Source organism: Palaemon carinicauda, chromosome 29 (genome assembly GCF_036898095.1).
Source record: "Palaemon carinicauda isolate YSFRI2023 chromosome 29, ASM3689809v2, whole genome shotgun sequence".
Taxonomy (NCBI): domain Eukaryota; kingdom Metazoa; phylum Arthropoda; class Malacostraca; order Decapoda; family Palaemonidae; genus Palaemon; species Palaemon carinicauda.
Window position 1 is genome coordinate 86,960,535 of NC_090753.1, and position 23,443 is coordinate 86,983,977.

The 23,443-nt window shown below is 47.2% G+C and overlaps 1 protein-coding gene across 3 annotated transcripts in view; it reads right to left on the minus strand.

Moving 5' to 3' along the window:
• Positions 1-23,443, minus strand: part of LOC137622315 (Golgi-resident adenosine 3',5'-bisphosphate 3'-phosphatase) — a 62,893-nt gene that overhangs the window by 2,440 nt on the left and 37,010 nt on the right. For all 3 annotated transcript variants that reach the window (XM_068352886.1, XM_068352887.1, XM_068352885.1), the window contains exons 3-4: positions 1,492-1,638; positions 228-393 (exon numbers count right to left, since the gene is read on the minus strand). In XM_068352886.1, coding sequence (XP_068208987.1) covers positions 228-393; positions 1,492-1,638 — 313 coding nt within the window. The remainder of the gene's footprint in view (positions 1-227; positions 394-1,491; positions 1,639-23,443) is intronic.

Below are 23,443 nucleotides of genomic sequence, written 5' to 3' on the forward strand. Positions count from 1 at the left end.
ATTCTTAATAAATTTTTTTTATTAAAGACCTTTCATTTTATTTATGTTTTAGTACTGCAAGCATTGGCACTTGAGCAAAATTGGCAGTTTATAAGCTGCATATATAATTTCAAGATTGCAATTAACTACTGCAATGGTGCAAGCAACGTAACGCTCCTGCGACATTCCCAGGAGGAAGCTAACAATCATAGTTTCAAGAATAATAATCCTTGTTAATGGGAACAAACCTGTATACTCCTGTGTAGCATCAAGAGGGTCAATCCAAACCCGGATATCTTCTACGGGTATACTCTCATCATCTACAATGGTGCGCTCCACTTCTACGTTGAAGGTCTCAGTCGGAGAAACGGTCGATGCATCGACGTTGCTTTTATCGTGCTCTTCGGAAATTATCTGTGGAATAAACGAATGAAGAATCCATTAGGAGGATATACTATCTATTTTGCTTTATCATATAAACTTTACTGTTGGCGTAAATTCTTAACTTTGCAACAGTATGCTAAGAAAAAATAAGATGGGGGCATGTTGCTAACATTATACACTTTGCAGTCTGCTATAGATAGTATTAAAGATTCTTTACAGTGTTGCCCTGGCATACACTTGCATTACTTTCTAGGACTTACTTTCTATATGGTAATTTCTTGTCTTTCTACAAAGCATTTTTTCTTTGAAAAGATGTTGAGATAAAGTTTTTCTTGATAACTCTATCCAGATATCAAAGGTAACCTAATAATCTTCACACTATAGTCAATTTCTTTTAGCGATGCAGATTTGCACAGACTCGCAGCGGTGCCCTTTTAGCTCGGAAAAGTTTCCTGAACGCTGTTTGGTTGGACGAGATAATTCTAACCAATCAGCGATCAGGAAACTTTTCCGAGCTAAAAGGGCACCGCTGCGAGTTGGTGCAAATCTGCCTCGATAAAAGAAATGGACTATAGTCTCCATATTGCCGAGTTATATTAAAAGGAGACTTGGAACTCTTCAACGGTTAGAGGATCGTAACATAAAATACTTTAGCACAGAACCACATCAAAATATTTCATATAACAAGCACATTGCTTGTTAGTACAATATTGCTACATACTGTACATAAAACCTTCAATTTACCATTGGCTGACTCTCTGTTACAATGTCTATACAAATACCCCATTAGTTTATTTATGCATAATAAAGTACAAGAAGCCAGTCAATGTCGCCTATAATGACACATTAATACACTGTGCTTGTAATTGTAATATAGTAAGAGTTCAATATAAACTGACGTAGTAAACTTGTCATAACGTTCTGATGAGCAACAGGGGAACAATATATAGAAATGAACTAAATTATTCTTAGCTTTTATTCAGCTGGAGTGCCAATCGAAGGATGCTCGAACAAACGCACTTGAAATAAATTCCTAATAAGGTATAGGTACTCACCTATCTATGATAGTTAGTATAATGAAATAGGGTAAAACAGGAGTAGGTCAAATATTGTATTTACAAAACCCACCTCTACTCCAGGAAATGCTTTTGACAAGGCATAGAACATGGCCAAATGTGACTTGAGGTCCCCATCAGTAACTGGATCATTTGCACCTTCCTTGGTTTTCCCTTTACTCTGTTCATTCAGTGTCGCCTGGACTCGCACATTGTATACCTGTTTGGATGCAGTTAAACAATTTGCATTAAAAACAAATCGATGCAGAAGATGAGAATAATGTGCATACAATTGTGTTCCTTACAGCAGTTGATATAATCAGTCTTTTCCTATTGGAAAAAATACTGAAATTGTACACCAAGTCCAGAAACTTGTCTTTGATCTTCTTTCAAATGGCTGTCCAAATTTTATAACTTACAATGCACTGTCTCTAATTTATTTAATGAACTAACTTTGGACGCATCTTCATAATGACTCCTGAGTCACAGGGATAATGCCACATCATGAAGAAAAAAAACAAAATTGGAAGTTAATATTGCTACATCAGAAAATATTCTCAACACATTAGACATCAAAACATAGAATGTCAAAACCTCAAAAGTTCAAACTTGCAGTGAATTTTTTTCATATTGAACACGCTGACATGTCTCTGTTTATAGTTTATTTATGAAAGTATTGTAATGTTACTGTTTTCAAAATATATTATTCTAATTGTTCATTACTGCTTTGTAGTTTGTTTATTTCCTTTCCTCTCTAGGCTATTTTTCCCTGCTTTTTCAACCAGTGTTGTAGCTTGGATAATAATGATGATAATAATAATAATAATAATAATAATAATAATAATAATAATAATAATATGACAAATTTGTAGATAATTTGTATTTTTCCTAACTATACAAACCTTAGCTATTTAATAGGGGTATTACTTTCGGCGTAGCTGAAATGACGAGCCATTAATTTTTAACGAGGGTTTACTACCCACACCGCTAGTTAGCGGGGTAGGGGAGGGTAACTTGCTACACCCACTCCCCCTCTCAAACACCTGTGCTTGAGCTCACTTTGCTTGGAGGTAGGACTTCAAGGGGGATAGGACTGGCGGGCAAGTTTAGTTAAATAGCTAAGGTTTGTATAGTTAGGAAAAATACAAATTATCTACAAATTTGTCATTTTTTCCGTAACTGGAATACAAACCACGCTATTTAAATAGGGGTGATTCACCCATTAGGAAGGGTGGACATCCCAGCCAGTCTGGCTTTTGGCTTTGCCTGGGGATTCCTTATTTGAGTGTGTAAGCACCCAAGAAATAAGGAGTCCCTGCACCTCGCTAGAACCTTGCTGTGGCCTACGCAAGCTGAGTGTGAAGGTATGAAGAAGTGTGACTCGTCCTAGAAAGTTGTTCTGAAGTTCTTTAGATGGAAACTTGTAGACTAAGACTTTTCCAATACCACCTCGTCAGGGTATGGGGACGTAACAGTATTAATCTTAATACTAGGAACACAAGGGAGCATGGTTTACCTGCAGTGGTTTGAGGTGTCAGCTATGCAGAGAACCCAGGATGCTGCTTTCCCCAAGAGAGGGGATGATGAAGAAAAGAATAAGGGCCAGTCAAACCTTTTCATTCATGCAGACTAAAACCGGGAAACAATGCCCTCAACCTTCTGCTACTTGTCCAGTAAGGAGTCTGAGGTTTTAAACCAGCTGTTGTGCAGCCACCACAGGACCGATAGAGAACGTATCGAGTCTCCTGTGGGTCACATCTTGCAGGTAGTGGGATGTGAACGTTGTTTGAAGTTTCCACACCCCAGCTTGAAGAACCTGCGTCACTGAAAAATTTCTTTTGAAGGCCAGGGACGTAGTTATGCCCCTGACATCATGTGCTCTGGGGCGACGTGATGGAGGAGGGTCTGGATTCAGTGCCAGGTCAATGACCCTGCGAACCCATGCAGAGATGGTGTTCTTGGTGACCCTCCTCTTAGTCCTTCCTGTGCTGACGAATAGTGCTGGCACACGAGGACGGGCTGCGGCTGTTCTTTTGAGGTAAAGCCTCAAGCTCCTTACTGGGCATAGTAAGAGATGGTCTGGGTCATCTATTACAGAACGAAGACTAGAAATCTGGAAGGAGTCGAATCGAGGATCCGCTACTCCTGGATTCTGAGTCTTAGCAATAAACTCAGGGGACGAAGCTGAACGTTACCTCCCCCCATCCACTTGAATGGGAGATGTCATACGAGAGACCATGAAGTTCGCCGACTCGCTTGGCCGAGGCCAAAGCTAGCAGGAATACCGTCTTCCAGGTTAGGTGGCGATCTGATGCCTGGCGTAATGGTTCATAGGGAGGTCTCTTAAGAGACTTGAGAACTCGAACCACGTTCCATGGGGGAGGTCTCACTTCCGGCTGAGGGCAGGTAAGTTCATAACTACGTATGAGTAGAGAAAGTTCTAGCGATGAGGAAATGTCCATTCATTTCAGCCTGAAGACGAGACTTTAGGCAGAGCGATAGCCTTTCACGTCCGACACTGAAAGGCGCATTTCTTCCCGCAAATACACGAGGAACTCCGCTTTTGTTGGAATAGTGGCATCGAGTGGAGATACCCCTTCCACGACACCAACCACAGTAGACTGCTGCTGAAGACTTTCACAGGTGTCCAGACATCCTGATCGCAACTTGTTGTGAAAATCCTCTCTCAGAGAGGAGATGCTGGATAGTCTCCAGGCGTGAAGCTGTAGTGAACCTATGGCTTTGTGGAAGATATTGGCATGTGGTTGTTTGAGTAGATTGTATCGTGGAGGGAGTTCTCTTGGTGGCTCCGTTAGGACTGCACAAGGTCCGGGAACCATTCTGCGTGATGCCATAGCAGAGCTATGAGGGTCATTGAAAGATTGACCGATGTTCTGGTCTTTTTGAGTACCCTCCTCAGACAGAACGGGGGGGTAAAGGCATAAACGTCGATGTTGTCCCACCGTTGTTGGAAAGCATCTTGCCAGAGAGCCTTGGGGTCTGGGACTGGGGAACACTACAGCGGGAGCCTGAAGTTCAGGGCCATTGCGAAGAGGTCCACAGTCGGAGAACCCCACAAAGTCAGGACTTTGTTGGCTAATAGATGATCCAAAGACCACTCGGTACTCACTATCTGAGATGCTCTGCTCAGGTTGTCGGGCGAGCACATTCCTTTTGCCCGGAATGAAGCGTGCCGATAGTGGTATCGAGTGGATTTCGGCCCATCTCAGTATCTCTACTGCTAGATGGGATAGTTGCTGCGAAAAAGTACCTCCTTGTTTGTTGATGTAGGCCACTTCTGTGGTGTTGTCACTCATCACCACCACAGAGTGACTTGCCAGGTACTGTTGGAACTGTTGAAGGGCCAGAAAATCAGCCTTCATCTCTAGGAGATTTATGTGGAGGTACTTTTCTGACTCTGACCAGAGGCCTGAGGTCGTGTGGTGCAGCACTTGGGCCCCCCACCCCTTTTTTGAAGCGTCCGAAAACAGCATCAAATCTGGGGGGGGGACGACAAGATCCACTCCTTCTCGTAGGTTCTCGTCTGCCACCCACCACTGGAGATCCGTCAGTTCTGCAGGTCCCATTGTGGAGGATTAATTTTTGTTTTATTTTTTGTTTATTTTCTTTTGCTAAATCCAGAGAGAGAGAGAGAGAGAGAGAGAGAGAGAGAGAGAGAGAGAGAGAGAGAGAGAGAGAGATTGTGTTAGCGAGCGAAAGTAGTTAGTGTATCGATCGTTTGTGGTGAGAAAGACTGTTGGTATAAATGAGATTGTTTGTTTATTATTTTTAGTTAGGTTACGACAGTGGTGAATGTCTTGGGAGAATGCTTTTTTTGATTGACTGCGTCCTGAGGCAGTTGTGTGAGTGCTGGATTACTATTTTATTATCATTCTTTATTACCAGCGTTGGAAGTGATTATTGGTTTTCTAAGTAAGTACAGTTTTTTTTATAATGATATTTTCATTATAAAATAAATTTTTGAATATACTTACCCGGTGAATATATAAATAGCTGACGTCTCCGACGGCCCGACAGATTCCAAAAAACTCGCGAGCGATCGCCATGAAGGTTGCGGGTGTGCCCAACAGCGCCGACTATCAGCCAGATACCGCATATACTTCTCAACCACTCCAGTTCTTCTCAGTCCGCAGGGTCTCTATCGGGGAGGAAGGGAGGGCCTTTAATATTATATATTCACCGGGTAAGTATATTCAAAAATTTATTTTATAATGAAAATATAATTTTTAAATATTAAACTTAGCCGGTGAATATATAAATAGCTGATTCACACCCATGGTGGTGGGTAGAGACCAGTATTATAACAATAAAGGCGTATATGCTCGAGTTTTTGACAAATATTTCATAAAAACAAACTTAAGTATAGGTACCTGGTAAGGAAGCTGACTCTGATGATTACTCTGCCTCATTAGTCCGCTTTCCTCACGAAGCCCAGCCATCCTCTCAGGATGCTGAAAGACTCCCAGGAGCTGTTATATCCAGGGCAAACACCCCTATAACAGGACCTCATCAATACCCTTAATCTGGGCGCTCTCAAGAAACAACATTTTGACCACCCGCCAAATCAAAAAGATTGCGAAAGACTTCTTAGTCTTCCGTACAACCCAAGACAAGATTAAAAATTTCAAGAGTAGATTAAAAGGATATTGGGATTAAGGGAATGTAGTGGTAGAACCCTCACCCACTACTGCACTCGCTGCAACGAATGGACCCAGTGTGTAGCAGTCCTCATAAAGAGTCTGGATGTCTTTCAAGTAAAATGAAGCGAACACCGACTTGCTCCTCCAAAAGGTCGCGTCCATAATACTTCGAAGGGATCTATTTTGCTTAAATGCCACCGAAGTCGCTATTGCTCTAACTTCGTGAGCCTTGACCTTAAGCAAACTACGATCCTTCTCACTTAAATGAGAATGTGCCTCCCGGATTAAAAGTCTAATAAAGTAAGATAACGCATTCTTAGACATGGGCAACGAGGGCTTTTTAACGGAGCACCATAAAGCCTCTGAACAACCTCGCATTGGTTTAGTTCTAGATAAGTAAAACTTAAGAGCTCTAACGGGGCACAGCACTCTTTCAACTTCATTACCTACGATCTCCGAAAGACTAGGTACTGTATTTCAAAAGATTTAGGCCAAGGACGAGACGGAAGTTCATTCTTGGCCAAAAAACCAAGTTGAAGAGAACATATTGCTTTATTTGTCGAGAAGCCGATGTTCTTACTAAAAGCATGGATCTCACTGACCCTTTTAGCCGAAGCCAAGCTAACCAAAAAAAGTGTCTTGAGGGTAAGATCCTTCAGGGAGGCTGAATTTAAAGGCTCAAACCTGTCTGACATTAGGAACTGTAGGACCACGTCCAAGTTCCAAGCAGGAGTTGAAATACGACGCTCCTTAGAGGTCTCGAAAGACTTAAGGAGGTCTTGGAGATCTTTGTTATTCGAAAGATCCAAGCCTCTATGCCTGAAAACAGAAGCTAACATGCTTCTGTAGCCTTTAATGGTGGATGCAGAGAGGGAGCGACCGTTTCTCAGATATAGGAGAAAATCCGCAATCTGCGTTACAGAGGTACTGGAGGAGGAAATAGAGGAGGACTTGCACCAATCTCTAAATACCTCCCACTTCGACTGGTAGATCTTGATGGTAGAGGATCTTCTAGCCCTCGCGATCGCTCTAGCTGCCTCCTTCGAAAATCCTCGAGCTCTTGAGAGTCTTTTGATAGTCTGAAGGCAGTCAGACGAAGCGCGGGGAGGCTTTGATGAAGTCTCTTTACGTGAGGCTGCCGTAAGAGATCCATCCGCAAAGGCAGACTCCTCGGAACGTCTACCAGTCGTAGAAGTACCTCTGTGAACCACTCTCTTGGGGCCAGAGGGGAGCAACCAACGTCAACCTGGTCCCTTCGTGAGAGGCGAACTTCTGCAACACCTTGTTGAGGATCTTGAACGGTGGAAAGGCGTAAGCGTCCAGGTGAGACCAGTCCAACAGAAAGGCATCTATGTGGGCCGCCTCTGGATCTGGGACTGGAGAGCAATAAGTCGGGAGCCTTTTTGTCAGCGAGGTCGCAAAGAGATCGATGGTGGGTTGACCCCAAGTCATCCAAAGACTCTTGCACACATCCTTGTGGAGCGTCCACTCTGTAGGGATCACCTGACCTCTTCGACTGAGACAGTCCGCCAAGACGTTCAACTTCCCTTGGACGAACCTCGTCAAAAGCGAGATGTTTCGAGCTTTTGACCAAATGAGGAGGTCCCTTGCGATGACGAAAAGAGCGTGGGAGTGAGTGCCTCCTTGCTTCGAGATGTAAGCCAAGGCCGTGGTATTGTCTGCATTCACTTCTACCACCTTGTTTCGAAGCAGACTCTCGAAACTCCTCAGTGCTAAATGGACTGCCAACAGCTCCTTGCAGTTGATGTGAAGGCTCCTCTGGTCTGCCGCCCAAAGACCCGAGCATTCCAGACTGTCAAGAGTCGCCCCCCAACCCAAATCCGACGCGTCTGAAAATAACACATGGTTTGGGTTCTTGACTGCCAGAGACAGACCTTCTCGAAGTCTTATATTGCTGTCCCACCAGGCCAGGCAAGTCTTGACTGGTTCGGAGATCGGAATCGAGACCGCCTCCAAAGTTTTCTCCTTATTCCAATGGGAGTCTAGGTGGAACTGGAGAGGGCGTAGGTGAAGTCTCCCTAGAGAGATAAACTGTTCCAGGGATGAAAGCGTCCCTAGGAGGCTCATCCAGCTTCTCACAGAGCAACGGTTTTTCTCTAGCACGAGACGGACTTTGAGCAAAGCCTGCTCGATCCTGTTGGCAGACGGAAAAGCCCGAAAAGCTAGACTCTGTATCTCCATCCCCAAATAGAGAATCGTTTGGGAGGGAGTCAGCCGTGACTTCTCCATGTTCACCAAGAGGCCCAACTCCCTCGCAAGATCCAAAGTCCACTGTAGGTCCTGCAGACAGCGATGACGGGACGACGCTCTGAGTAACCAGTCGTCCAGGTACAGGGAGGCTCTGAACTTTGCTACATTTCTCATGAGCCTCATAAAAACAAGAGGAGCAGGGCTGAGGCCGAAGCACAGTGCTTGGAACTGGTACACCACATTCCTGAATACAAACCTCAGATAAGGTTGAGAGTCTGGATGTATCGGAATGTGGAAGTACGCATCCTGCAAGTCGAGAGAGACCATCCAGTCCCGCTCTCTGACTGCTGCTAGAACGGATTTGGTGGTCTCCATCGTAAACTTCGTTTTGACAACAAAAACGTTGAGAGCACTGACATCCAGCACTGGCCTCCAACCTCCTGTGTTCTTGGGAACCAGGAAGAGACGGTTGTAAAAACCAGGGGATTGAAGGTCCGAGACTTTCACCACCGCCCCCTTCTCTAACAACTGAGACACCTGCAGATGTAAAGCCTGTCTCTTCGACTCCTCTCGATACCTGGGAGAGAGGTCTATCGGATCGTTTACTAGAGGAGGTCTCCGTACAAAAGGGATTTTGTAACCCTCCTTCAGCAACAAAACAGACTCCCGGTCTGCACCCCTCTTCTCCCAGGCCTGCCAGAAGTTGGTCAATCTGGCACCTACTGCTGTCTGAGGACGTGGGCAGTCAGACTCTGCCACGGGAGGGTTTAGATCCTCTCTTCTTACCCCGCTTACTATCGGCACGAGAGCCTCCCTTACTGGGAGCTCTGCCACGAAAAGGCGGGATAAACCTTGTCGCTGGAGTTTCAAATTTAGGTCTGTTGACATAAGAGGACGAAGGTACAGCCTTACGAGCAGACGTGGCCATCAAATTATGAGTGTCCTTCTGTACAAGAGACGCTGCGATATCTCTAATAAGCTGCTGCGGGAACAGGGCAGAAGACAATGGCGCAAAGAGAAGTTCTGACCTTTGACAAGGAGTGACACCTGCAGACAGAAAAGAACAAAGAGTCTCTCTCTTCTTAAGAACCCCTGCTGTGAAAGTAGTAGCAAGTTCATTAGAGCCATCTCTAATAGCCTTGTCCATGCAGGACATAATTTGAACAGAGACATCACGGTCTGCTGACGAGATCTTCCTACTCAAGGCTCCCAGAGCCTAATCCAAAAAATTGAAAACCTCAAAGGCCCGATAAATTCCTTTGAGGAGATGATCTAGGTCTGAAGAGGACCAGCAAACTTTCGAGCGTCTCATGGCCAGACGACGAGGAGAGTCTACGAGGCTTGAGAAGTCTCCCTGGGCAGAGGCAGGCACTCCCAAGCCGAGAACTTCTCCCGTGTCATACCAGACGCTCGCACGAGAAGCCAGTTTGAAAGGGGGAAAAGCAAAAGCTGACTTCCCCAAATTCCTCCAGGTCATTAACCAGTCGCCCAATAAACGCAAAGCTCTCTTAGAAGAGCGAGAGAGCACTAACTTCGTGAACGACGGAGTCGAAGAAGCTAGGCCCAGCGTGAACTCAGATGGGGGCGAACGAGGAGCAGCAGACACAAAATGATCAGGAAACAGGTCCTTAAAAATTAGCATGATCTTCTTAAAATCAAGGGAGGGCTGAGCAACCCTAGGCTCCTCTCCATCCGAAAGAGTCCCCAAAGGAACATCAGTTGGAAGGGGATCAACGACTTCCTCATCCGAAGGAACTTCATCCGACAACGGCCGAGTCTCGCGATACGGAGAGACATGCCGAGGAGGCAACGCTTGACAGGCTATGTCAACATGCGACGGAGCCGCAGCAACAGCTGAGGTAATGACGTCACGCCGAGGCTGCAAAGACTGAAAGTCTTGAGACTGACAAACAACAACAGCCTGAGTCGACTGCCATTCGACATCACGTCGGGACTGCATTGACTGCAGGGTTTGAGTATGAAAAACAACACCCGACTGCGGTGACTGACGTTCAACGTCATGTCGGGGCAACGGAGTCGGCCGACGAACGTCACTTCGAGACTGCGGCGACAGTTGCTGAACGCCACCTTGAGTCTGCGGCAAAAGGGGTTCCACGTCACGTGACTGACGTGAATGACGAGGAACACGATCAGAATCGCGTTTAACAGCACTGATAACGTTAGCGCTAACATCATAAGGACGAGAAAACACTCGTTTAGGCGGTTGAAGGCCAGAGTCACGCTTGTCGGACTGGCGAACCGCAAGCAAAGGATCTTTACAAACCTGCTCATGCTCATAAACCTCCATTAAAGATGAAAGTTTAGATTGCATGTCCTGCAGGACACTCCACTTCGGGTCAACGGGCCGTGACGTCGGCAACGTCTGTGCATACAAATCATCGCACCGAACGAGACCCTCGGACTCCATGTCACGCTTTCGCTTAACAGGCGAACAGCCATCTGATGACTGAAAGCGGTCAGAGCTGCCCCAATGGCTACAGCCAGGACGCTGGACCTGTCCTGAAGGGACTGACTTGCGCTTTAAGGGTCTAGAAACCTTACGCCAAGGTTTCTTATGCGGCAAATCGTCGGAAGACGAGGAGAACTTAGTCTCCCCCGTCTTATGGTAAGGATGTTCTTGATGAGAAACGTCTGATACCTTAGAGGGAACGTCTGTACGCCGGTTTACACCTCTCGCTCCCTTAAGTCCTACGACATTCCTTCTCCCTGGTGCAGAGGAGCCTGAAAGAGGTCTCGGACTAGGGGAGAGACAAGCACGAACAGACGAACCCTCGGTCGCAACACTAAACACATTTTGCGCACTTTCCACTTTACCACTTTGACTTTCCACTTTACCACTTTGACTCTTTAACAGCTTAACATCGGACATAAGCTGGTTCCTGTCCGAGGCTAAGGTTTCAACCTTCTCACCTAATGCTTGAATAGCTAAAAACATATCGCGCATTGAAGGTTCATGAGTGCCAATAGGGGGTTCAGAAACTACCACTACAGGGGAAGGATTAGGTTCAGGGGCATGGGAGGAGGAAAATTCTAAAGATCTAGATGAGCTTCTCCTCACCCTATCTCTTTCGAGTTTACGAGTATATTATTCATACTCTAACCACTCGAATTCCGATAAAACCACACACTCCTCACACCGATCTCTTAATTGGCAGGATTTACCCCGGCAATTAGCACAAACAGTATGAGGGTCGATAGAAGCTTTCGGAAGACGTTTGTTACAATCTTTCGCACATTTGCGATATACAGGAGAAGGGTCAGCCATTATGAAAAACCAGAGAAAATCCAAAGGAAAGCCAAGTTCATCAACAAAAAACAAAAAAGGGTTCAAGAGTTTTATTGAAGGAACAAACCAACACAGCGAAAGCCAATAAAACCCAAAACAAAGTACTTCACCAATTCGGTAGAAAACTTGAGGTCTAGAGCGAGCGGAACCAATGTTGTCGGTGATACCGACAGAGAAGAACTGGAGTGGTTGAGAAGTATATGCGGTATCTGGCCGATAGTCGGCGCTGGTGGGCACACCCGCAACCTTCATGGCGATCGCTCGCGAGTTTTTTGGAATCTGTCGGGCCGTCAGAGACGTCAGCTATTTATATATTCACCGGCCAAGTTTAATATTTAAAATTTGCTTGTCGTGATTGCGAATGATAGGAACAATTTATTATTTATCTTTGATTATAGTGCGATAGTTAAGTTAGTTAGGAGTGTTCGTAAGTGTTTTTCTTTTTTTATTTTGGCAGGCCGTGATTCCTCCTTTGGAGAGACTGTTTTTTAATGCTGATGTATAGTGGCTGACCTGGCCTGGAATTGATTATATTTAGACTGCTCTTTGGATTGATCGCTTGTTGATGACCTGGATTGCGTTAATGAGCCTGATTTGACTGTTCTTGTGCTATAAAATTATGACGATGATGATGATGATGATGATAGTGCTGATATAGACTGCCAATCAAGTGAGGCAGGTGTAGCAGATTGCCACAAAATTATCTGTCTGCCACCGATTGTTGCGTCTGCTAGAGAGTTGTGGCACTGGCCTGGAAGGACTGTTGGCCCTTGTGTGGACAAAGAGGTCCACACATAAACAAATATTGGTATTGGTGTGCGGGTAATTTTAAGTTTATTAGGGTTTTTATATGAATGGTGTTACGTTTTTTTTGGTATATATTATGAAGTTAATGATTTGTTTTAAGTGTAATTATTTTGGTTGTGGGTGGTTTCTATGTTAAGCTTATTTTGAATGCAGAATTTTTTGGTTTTAGTTTTAAGAAATATAGTTGTAAGGTTATGTTTAGTTTTTGTTACCTTTTGTTAAAGAGTCTGGTATAGATAACGTAAGGGGAAAGTTTGTTTTGTTGAGACAATTGTCTGTAGGTGTGATTCAGGGTGTGGGGCTTGTTTTTAAACATCCCGGGGATGTCGTACGCTTGATTCCACCAGGACTTGAGTCGCCACTGGAGGGATCTCATCCTGAGGTGACCATTGGGAACTAGACGGGCCAGCGATGAAAGGTGACCGAGGAGACGTAACCACGATTGGGCTGGAAGTTCTTCTCGTCTAAGAAAAGGTCTTGCGACCTTCCTAAGCCTTGCTATCCTGTCGTCTGATGGGAAGGCTTTGTGGAGAGTGGTGTCTATAATCATGCCTAGGTATACCAGTCTTTGAGTGGGAAACAGTGAAGACTTCTAGAGATTCACCATGATCCCCAGATCTTGGCAGTCTCAGAAGTTTCTCTCGGTGTTGAAGAAGGGTTGACACCGAGTCTGCTAGGATTAACCAGTCGTCCAGATAACGGAGGAGACGGATGCCAATCCTGTGTGCCCAAGGTGATACTAGGGTGAACACTCTGGTGAAGACTTGTGGTGCTGTGGAGAGACCGAAGCACAGCACCTTGAACTGGTACTTTCTGTTGTCTAGGCTGAATTTTAAGTACTTCCTTGAAGACAGATGGACTGGGATCTGGAAGTACGCGTCCTTTAGGTCCAGTGTGCACATGAAGTCTTGCGGTCTTACTGCTAGTCTGACCGTGTCCGCCGTCTCCACGTTGAACGGAGTTTGTTTGACAAACTTGTTCAGAGCTGAGAGGTCGATGACTGGTCTCCAGCCTCCAGACGCCTTCTTTACAAGAAAGAGTCGACTGAAGGAGCCTGGAGATCCGTCGAGGACCTCTTAGTGAGCGCCCTTCTTCAATAGGATCTGGACTTCTGCCCGAAGGGCTTGCCCCCTTGCCGATCCCATGGCAAGGGGGTTCAATGACACTGGATTCGTCGTCAGGGGAGGTAGAGATGTTATGAACGGGACGTGATATCCTAGACTGATCACAGAGATTGTCCAGGAATCGTCGGCCCCAAGCTGCTTCCACCTGTTTGAGCAACTTTGTAGGCATCCCCCCACTGGTGGACATGCAGGGGGACTGCCTATCCTAGCGTTTGCGGCCTCGGCTGCTCCCTCTAGGATTCTTGCCTCCCCTGGAGGACTTTTTGCCTTTGCTTTCTTTCACAGGAAAGGGCTTAGACACCAAGGTCTTCGCTGCTGTTGTCGTCTTAGTGGTCTTGATTGGACGGGACTGCTGTGGTGCTGGAGGCTTATAGGGCTTGGATGTTAAAGCCCTATAAAAGAGGGAGTATTGATGAGACTTCCTCCACCTCTCAGCGGCATTTTCCACATCCTTAGGCTCGAACAAGATGGATCCCTCTAGGGAGGAATGTCTGAGCCTATTGATCTCGGTGCTAGGGACCTTCTGATGGAATCTCTCAGCTACTGCATCCCGACGTTTCAGGATGGTATTTACCCACAAGTTCAAGACTTCGTGGGACAGAAACTCGATCGTGCGAGTACCTGTGAGAAGGAAGGTTTCCATAGCTTTCCTGGTACGTTCTTTGGAGAAATCCTCAGAACGTATCAGGATACCTAAGGTCCCCAACCAGATATCGAGCCACGAAGTGGCTTGCATAGCACACTTCGCAACTTTCTCCTGGTTGAAGATCTCGGCTGCCGAGAACGAGACCTGCCGGTTGGAGAGTCTCTCAATAGGGACTCCCCTGGTTAGCTCTTCCAGCAAGTGGTGAAGAGGAAGAGCTAAACAAGGCTCCTCAAGGATCTCGAAGTACCTCCTTAGCTGTACGCGAGGAGGTGGGAGGAGCTAGGAGGTGGGAGGAGCTTGTTGGTGGCACCGGAACAGTTGGAGGAGGACATCTAAGAGAGCTGTTGTGAGATCTTGTCCCTGGTACTCTTAACCCCTTGAGACCAGGGCAGTGCTGCACTGGTCTTGGAGGGTTTCTGAGTACCAAAGACACGGTCCAAGACCGTGTCTTTGCTCTCTCGAGGAGGGATCTCTGGGTCGGAAAACCTGTTGAGAGCCCTCATTAAGAGTCAGAACTTGCCAAAACGCATGTTCTGACTCTTGCTGGTCTCCTCCTGCAGTAGGACTTGCAGCGAAGTCTCCTTCTATCCCCAAAGGCTTTTCTTGGGGAGAGTCGCGGACATTCCCTGAGTGGCTAGCTGGCTCCATCCTAGTCCTAGTAGAGGACTTCGGCAATGTTTTGGAGTCCTTAGATTCCTTCCTGGGAAGGATGTAGGGCTCCAACATTCACGAGGGTGGAATGTTCCTTTCAATCCCCGACTGAGTAGACCCCTCGGCGCGAGGAGAGGTTTCCCCCATTGGTGCGATGGGGGAAAGTCTCTCTTTGCGTGATTCCCTTGGGGACGGGAAATCTTCGTCCAAAAGGGAAGGAGAGGCAGTCTGAGGAAACGAAGGAACCTGCCTCAAAGGTCTGCGTGGAGTCAGTTTCGCCCTTGGGGAAATGACCGCGACTGGAACTCTTCTTTTTCTCTTCAAAGGGGTAGAAGAAGCCATGGTTCTGTGTCCCAATTCAGAGAAGACAGGCTTGAAAGCCTGCGTTACGGCTCTGATCAGTGCACCGAACCAGGGCTGTTGGTTGACAGATGCTCTATCAGACATACCCCTTGAAGGGACAAGGATTGAAGGACCCCTGGGAGGAGTCCCCATCATTGGTGGGTTCGCCTGTGGTGGCTCTGGGATCCTGGACCCATTAGAAATGGTGACGGCAGGTCTGTCGGATGGAAGGTCGATGTGTCCTTTAAAAGGACGACCTTTCACCGAAGGAGATCGCGAACGATCTGCAGAAAGGTCCAGGACCAGTGCAGGAGCAGTGATAGATGACTGGTTTCGAGGCTTATCTTCGGTGGACATCATCGAAGATGTTGAACCAAAGAGGCGCCTCCTCACCGCAGATGAAGGAAGGCTTCTAAGGCGAAGAGGAAGCCGAGCTTTCTTACGAATGCCCCCTCTGTGGGCCGTTGGATCAGTAAGCTGACCTTCTGCAGTCCTCCGAAGAAGAGTCTCTGTAAGTGAACTCCCCCGAGGGGAAGAAACACTAGCAGGAAAGACTGACGATGGACTTAGTTTCTCCCTCGTAGGTTGAACAGGAACGGGAGAAACTAAGCCGTCAGCTACCGTAGAGTTTGGAGAGGCAGAAGTGATGGGTGATACCGCATTGGATACCTCTGACACCACAACGTCGACAAGAGACAGAGGATCAACCTCTGACGGTGACAACGATTGCTTGACAGCGGCACCCAATCGGATGTAGTTAAGCAAAACCTCCTTGGAGGGCGAACCCGTAAGCCCCAAGGAGGACCAAAGTTGAAATAAGGAGGTTAGTGACATATCCTCCCCCGGGGGGAGAGGTGGAGCTGCTTTGCTAGGGGGAAGCAACGTCATGTCTCGAGTCCCGAGGTTGGTAAACAATACATCGGTCTACGCTACCACTCGATGGTCTCTCGAAAGAGACCGACCAAGCGGGAGCTTCGGAGGAGGTTTGGGCAACGGAAGAAAAGGCCTTGGGTTTTTCTCCTTTCAAAGAAACCTTTGAAGGAGAAATACAGTGAACCCTCGTTTATCGCGGTAGATAGGTTCCAGTCGCGGCCGCGATAGGTGAAAATCCGCGAAGTAGTGACACCATATTTACCTATTTATTCAACCTGTTATTTTCATTAGTAAAATAAATTTTTGAATATACTTACCCGATAATCATGTAGCTGTCAACTCCGTTGCCCGACAGAATTCTACGGACGGGATACGCCAGCGATCGCTATACAAGAGGGGGGTGTACTCACCAGCGCCACCTGTGGCCAGGTACTGCAGTACTTCTTGTTGACACCACCTCAATTTTTCCTCGGTCCACTGGTTCTCTATGGGGAGGAAGGGTGGGTCAATTAAATCATGATTATCGGGTAAGTATATTCAAAAATTTATTTTACTAATGAAAATAACATTTTTCAATATTAATCTTACCCGATAATCATGTAGCTGATTCACACCCAGGGAGGTGGGTGAAAACCAGTGTACATGTATATCAAGAAGCTAAGTATCCCGTATTTCATATTATCAGTTATTCAAAATAACAATGAAATTATAAGTACCTGGTAAGGAAGTCGACTTGAACCATTACTCTGCCTTTAATAAGTTCGTCTTCCTTACTGAGCGCAGCGTTCCTCTTAGGAGGCTGAACAACTCTAAGGTGCTGAAGTATAAAGGGCTGCAACCCATACTAAAGGACCTCTACACAACCTCTAACCTAGGCGCTTCTCAAGAACGAATTGACCACCCGCCAAATCAACTAGGATGCGGAAGGCTTCTTAGCCTACCGTAACAACCCAAAAACAACAATAAAAGCATTCAAGAGAAAGGTTAAAAAAGGTTATGGGATTAAGGGAATGTAGTGGCTGAGCCCTCACCTACTACTGCACTCGCTGCTACGAATGGTCCCAGGGTGTAGCAGTTCTCGTAAAGAGACTGGACATCTTTGAGATAAAATGATGCAAACACTGACTTGCTCCTCCAATAGGTTGCATCCATAATACTCTGCAGAGAACGGTTCTGTTTGAAGGCCATCGAAGTAGCTACAGCTCTCACTTCGTGGGTCCTTACCTTCAGCAAAGCAAGGTCTTCATCCTTCATGTGAGAATGAGCTTCTCTAATCAGAAGCCTTATGTAATACGAAACTGCGTTTTTGGACATAGGCATCGAAGGTTTCTTGATGGCACACCATAAGGCCTCTGATTGTCCTCGTATAGGTTTTGACCTTTTAAGATAGTACTTTAGAGCTCTGACAGGGCAAAGAACTCTCTCTAGCTCGTTACCCACCATGTTGGAAAGGCTAGGAATTTCGAACGATCTAGGCCAAGGACGTGAAGGAAGTTCATTTTTTGCCAAAAACCCGAGCTGTAAGGAACATGTTGCTGTTTCGGATGTGAATCCTATGTTCCTGCTGAAGGCGTGAACCTCACTAACTCTTTTGGCTGTTGCAAGGCAGACGAGGAAAAGAGTTTTGAGAGTAAGGTCTTTGAAAGAGGCTGACTGGAGAGGTTCAAATCTAGGAGACATAAGGAACCTTAAGACTACGTCTAGATTCCAGCCTGGAGTGGACAAGCGACGTTCTTTAGAAGTCTCGAAAGACTTAAGGATGTCCTGTAGATCCTTGTTGGAGGAAAGATCCAAGCCTCTGTGGCAGAAAACTGATGCCAACATACTTCTGTACCCTTTGATCGTAGGAGCCGAAAGAGATCTAACATTCCTAAGATGTAACAGGAAGTCAGCAACTTGGGTTACAGAGGTATTGGTAGAGGAAACTGCATTGGCTCTGCACCAGCTTCGGAAGACTTCCCACTTGGATTGATAGACTCTACGAGTGGATATCCTCCTTGCTCTGGCAATCGCTCTGGCTGCCTCCTTCGAAAAGCCTCTAGCTCTAGAGAGTCTTTCGATAGTCTGAAGGCAGTCAGACGAAGAGCGTGGAGGCTTGGGTGTACCTTCTTTACGTGAGGTTGACGTAGAAGGTCCACTCTTAGAGGGAGATTCCTGGGAACGTCGACCAGCCATTGCAGTACCTCTGTGAACCATTCTCTTGCAGGCCAAAGGGGAGCAACCAACGTCAGCCGTGTCCCTTCGTGAAAGACGAACTTCTGAATAACTCTGTTGATGATCTTGAACGGCGGGAATGCATATAGATCGAGATGGGACCAATCCAGCAGAAAAGCATCCACGTGAACTGCTGCCGGGTCTGGAATTGGGGAACAGTACAATGGGAGCCTCTTGGTCATGGAGGTGGCGAACAGATCTATCGTTGGCTGACCCCACAAGGTCCAAAGTCTGTTGCACACGTTCTTGTGAAGGGTCCATTCTGTGGGGATGACTTGACCCTTCCTGCTGAGGCGATCTGCCGAGACATTCATATTGCCCTGAATGAATCTCGTTACCAGCGTGAGGTTTAGACTTCTTGACCAAATGAGGAGGTCCCTTGCTATCTCGTACAGCTTCCTCGAATGAGTCCCTCCCTGCTTGGAGATGTATGCCAAGGCTGTGGTGTTGTCGGAGTTCACCTCCACCACCTTGTTTAGCAGGAGGGACTTGAAGTTCATTAAGGCCAGATGTACTGCCAACAACTCCTTGCAATTGATGTGAAGCGTTTCCTGTTCCTTGTTCCATGTTCCCGAGCATTCCTGTCCGTCCAAGGTCGCGCCCCAGCCCGAGTCTGATGCGTCCGAATAGAGATGAAGATTGGGGGTCTGAACAGCTAACGAGAGACCCTCCTTGAGAAGGATGTTGCTCTTCCACCACATGAGAGTAGTCTTCATCTCTTTGGTAACAGGAATAGAGACCGCTTCGAGCGTCATATTCTTGTCCCAGTGAGCTGCTAGATGGAATTGAAGGGGGCGGAGGTGGAGTCTCCCTAACTCGGTGAACAGGGCTAACGATGACAGGGTCCCTGTTAGACTCATCCACTGTCTCACCGAGCATCTGTTCCTCTTCAGCATGCTCAGTATGCACTCTAGGGCTTGGTTGATTCTTGGGGCCGACGGAAAAGCCCGAAAAGCTTGACTCCGAATCTCCATTCCCAGGTAAACGATGGTTTGGGAAGGAATAAGCTGGGACTTCTCTAAGTTGACCAAAAGACCCAGTTCCTTGGTCAAGTCCAAAGTCCAACTGAGACTCTCCAGACAGCGACGACTTGTGGGGGCTCTTAACAGCCAGTCGTCTAAATAAAGGGAGGCTCTGATGTCCGCCAAGTGGAGGAATTTCGCAATATTCCTCATCAGTCGCGTAAACACCATAGGTGCCGTGCTTAGGCCAAAACACAGGGCTTGGAATTGGTACACAACCTTTCCAAAAACGAATCTCAGAAAAGGTTGGGAGTCTGGATGAATGGGGACGTGAAAGTAGGCGTCTTTCAGATCCAACGAGACCATCCAGTCCTCCTGCCTGACCGCTGCTAGGACCGACTTTGTCGTCTCCATAGTGAACGTCTGCTTGGTGACATAAGCATTGAGCGCACTGACGTCCAGCACCGGTCTCCAACCTCCTGTCTTCTTGGCCACCAGAAAGAGACGGTTGTAGAAGCCCGGGGATTGATGATCCCGGATTATCACCACTGCCTCCTTCTGTAACAGGAGCGACACCTCTTGATGTAACGCTAGCCTCTTGTCCTTTTCCTTGTAGTTGGGAGAGAGGTTGATGGGAGAAGTGGTCAGAGGGGGATTGCGGCAGAATGGTATCCTGTAACCCTCCCTTAGCCACTTGACAGACTGGGCGTCTGCACCTCTTCTTTCCCAAGCTTGCCAGAAGATCTTGAGTCTGGCTCCTACAGCTGTCTGGAGAGGAGGAGAGTCAATGTTTGCTTTTCGAAGACTTGGTACCTTTCTTGGACCTGCCCCTGTGACCGTCTGCGCGGGTACCTCCTCGGCTGGGGGCGGAATAAATCTGGTAGCAGGAGTATCAGCCACTGGGGTGCGGTAAGTTCTAGGAACTGAAGGAGCAACCTTAGCCTTCCGTGCTGAAGAGGCCACAAGGTCATGCGTGTCCTTCTGAATAAGAGCCGCAGACAATTCCTTGAAAAGATCCTCAGGAAACAGGAACTTAGAAAGAGGAGCAAAAAGTAACTGTGACCTTTGGCAAGAGGTGATACCAGTGGAAAGGAAGGAGCAAAGTTGTTCCCTTTTCTTGAGGACTCCCGATACAAACATAGAGGCAAGTTCGCCGGAACCATCGCGAATTGCTTTGTCCATACAGGACATGATCAGCATGGCCGAGTCTTTGTCAGATGGGGCAGTCTTCTTGCTCAAGGCCCCCAGGCACCAGTCGAGAAAATTAAAAATTTCAAAGGCGCGAAAGACTCCCTTTAAGAAGTGGTCCAGGTCAGAAAAGGTCCAGCAGACCTTAGAGCGTCTCATAGCCGACCTTCGTGGAGAGTCAACCAAACTTGAGAAGTCAGCCTGGGCAGAGGCAGGGACCCCCAAGCCTGGTTCCTCTCCTGTGGCATACCAGACGCCCGCCTTAGAAGTCAGCTTAGGAGGTGGAAACATAAAAGACGTCTTTCCCAGTTGCTGCTTGGACTGCAACCAATCCCCTAACATTCTCAAAGCTCTCTTTGACGATCTAGCGAAGACGAGCTTAGTGTAGGCAGACTTAACAGGTTGCATGCCTAGAGAGAACTCGGATGGAGGAGAGCGAGGGGTAGCAGAAACAAAGTGATCCGGGTATAACTCTCTGAACAGAGCCAGGACCTTGCGAAAGTCAATGGAGGGTGGCAATGACTTGGGTTCCTCCACATCAGATGAAGGATCATCCAGGTGAGCAGCTTCATCCTCAGAAACCTCATCACCTGAGGGTTGAGAAGCGAGAGGTAAAGTTAAAGCGGTATGCTGAATGGCTGAATCCTGAAGAGCGGGTGCATGCGCACTTGCGGATTCATCCTCAAGTCTCTGTTGAAGAGGATGAGGGCTGGTAATGACAAAGTCATGAGGCTGGGATGAAGGAGGTTCTGCGGAGGTCTGAGGAGCAAGCGTGGTGAGAGGCGACTGTTGTAAAACATGAGGCTCATGCTGCATAGACTGCGGTTCAAGTTGAATGGGAAGAGGCTCAAGCTGAGGCGAAAGTGGTAGATGCATGCGTTGAGGTGGCTGACTCATAGCATGAGGTTCCTGCCTCAAGAGTTGCGCTTGCTTCAAGGGTTGAGGTGGCTGCGCAGAGAGAGGCTCTTGTCTCACGAGTTGAGGTTCTTGAGGTGCTTGCCTCGAGAGTTGAGGTTCTCGCCTCGAGGAAAGTGGAGGTGGCTGCTGCGAGAGTTGAGGTGGCTGCCTCAAGGATGGTAGAGGTTGTCGTACCTCAAGAGGTTGCTGCCTCGAGGATGGTTGTAATGCAAGAGACTCCTGCCTCAAGGGTAGAGGAGGTTGTTGTAAAGCATAAGGTTCCTGCCCCCAGTGTTGAGGAGGTTGCCGCGTGGTAAGAGGCTCCTGCCTCAAGGAAAGTGGAGGTTGCTGCACAGCGCTGGTATCTGGCAACTCCCAACGCGGCAGCTCACGCATGGAGGTAGCTTGAGGAACCTCAACATCATACGTCTGGCAGATTGGACTGCGCAGAGGAGGAGGAGCGCTCGCAGGAGGAGGTGTATTAACCTTCTCTGCCTGAAACTCCCGCATCAACACCGCAAGCTGCGACTGCATAGTCTGCAGCATAGCCATCTTAGGATCAACAGAAGTTGAGGTCTGTTGAGGCATAGCTTTAACAGAAGTTGAGGTCTGTTGAGGCATCGCCTTACCTCTCTTAGGAGGCGTGCAGTCACCTGATGACTGCGGCGAGTCCGAGCTAGCCCAATGGCTACACCCGGGCTGTTGGACTCGCGCGGTCTGGACTTTACGCTTAAGAGGTCTTGAGACCTGAGTCCAGCGTTTCCTCCCGGAAACATCTTCTGCAGACGAGGTAATAAAGGGCTCAATCGTCTGAGAGTGGAAGTGACGATCTCTATAAGATACGCCCGCAACCACTGAGGATACTACTGTGCGCCGATCAAGGCCTGCCGAACCCTTTTGCCCTTCGACATTGCTTCTCCCCTGGGCTTGGGAGCTTGCAAGAGGTCCCGGACTGGGAGGACGACTGGCACGCACAGAAGTATCCTCACGCGCAACACTGACACTGACACTAGCACTAGGCACAGCACTGGCACTACCACTTCCCACTGCACTTTTCACTTTAAGTTCCTTGATGTCTGCCAAGAGGAACTTGTGGTCACTCACTACCGACTCCACTTTATCACCTAAAGCCTGAATGGCACGTAAAACATCCGACATATCAGGCTGAGCACTAATAGTAGGTTCGGGGGTAGCCACTACAGGGGGAGGAAAAGGATGAGGATCATGGGGGGATGAATAAAGCAAAGAGCGAGCCGAACTCCTCCTAACTCTCTCCCTCTCTAACTTAGTCGTATATTTAAGGAATTGAATAAAATCAAATTCCGAAAGACCGGCACATTCCTCACATCGATCATCCAACTGGCAGGATTTTCCCCGACAGTCGGAACAAACGGTGTGAGGATCAACCGAGGCCTTCGGAAGACGCCTAACACAAGTGCTAACTCTACATCGTCTTTGGGTAGGAGCTTGTGAATGGTCGGACATCTTGAATCAGAGAACAGTCAAAGGGGGTTTCCAAATTAAAGCAAAGATCGTTATACCATTAATCAAAATTAATCCAAAAGCTATCTAAGCTAAGGGAAAAGCTTCCTGTATAGCGAAAGCTGAAATCTCAGAGCAATACTTCACCAAAACCGTGAACAAAGACTCCAAAATTATAAGCGTATCCATGTAGGTCTTGCCGGAAGCACGACAGAGGAAAAATTGAGGTGGTGTCAACAAGAAGTACTGCAGTACCTGGCCACAGGTGGCGCTGGTGAGTACACCCCCCTCTTGTATAGCGATCGCTGGCGTATCCCGTCCGTAGAATTCTGTCGGGCAACGGAGTTGACAGCTACATGATTATCGGGTAAGATTAATATTGAAAAATGTATATTCAGACTTTTAAAACCTTCCCTTGTACGTAGTACTGTTAACAAACTACCCTTTAATGTACAGAACACTTAATGCATGTACTACAGTACCCTAAACTAAAACAGGCACAAATATTAAAGGTGATTTTATATCATGCATTTCCTAAACATGCTAAAAAGCACGATAAAAAATGGCAACCAATGTTTTGTTTACATTTATCTCTGATCATAATGTAGAAACAAACTGGAGGTAGAGCTTTGCTTATTACCCAGACATATTTCCCATACT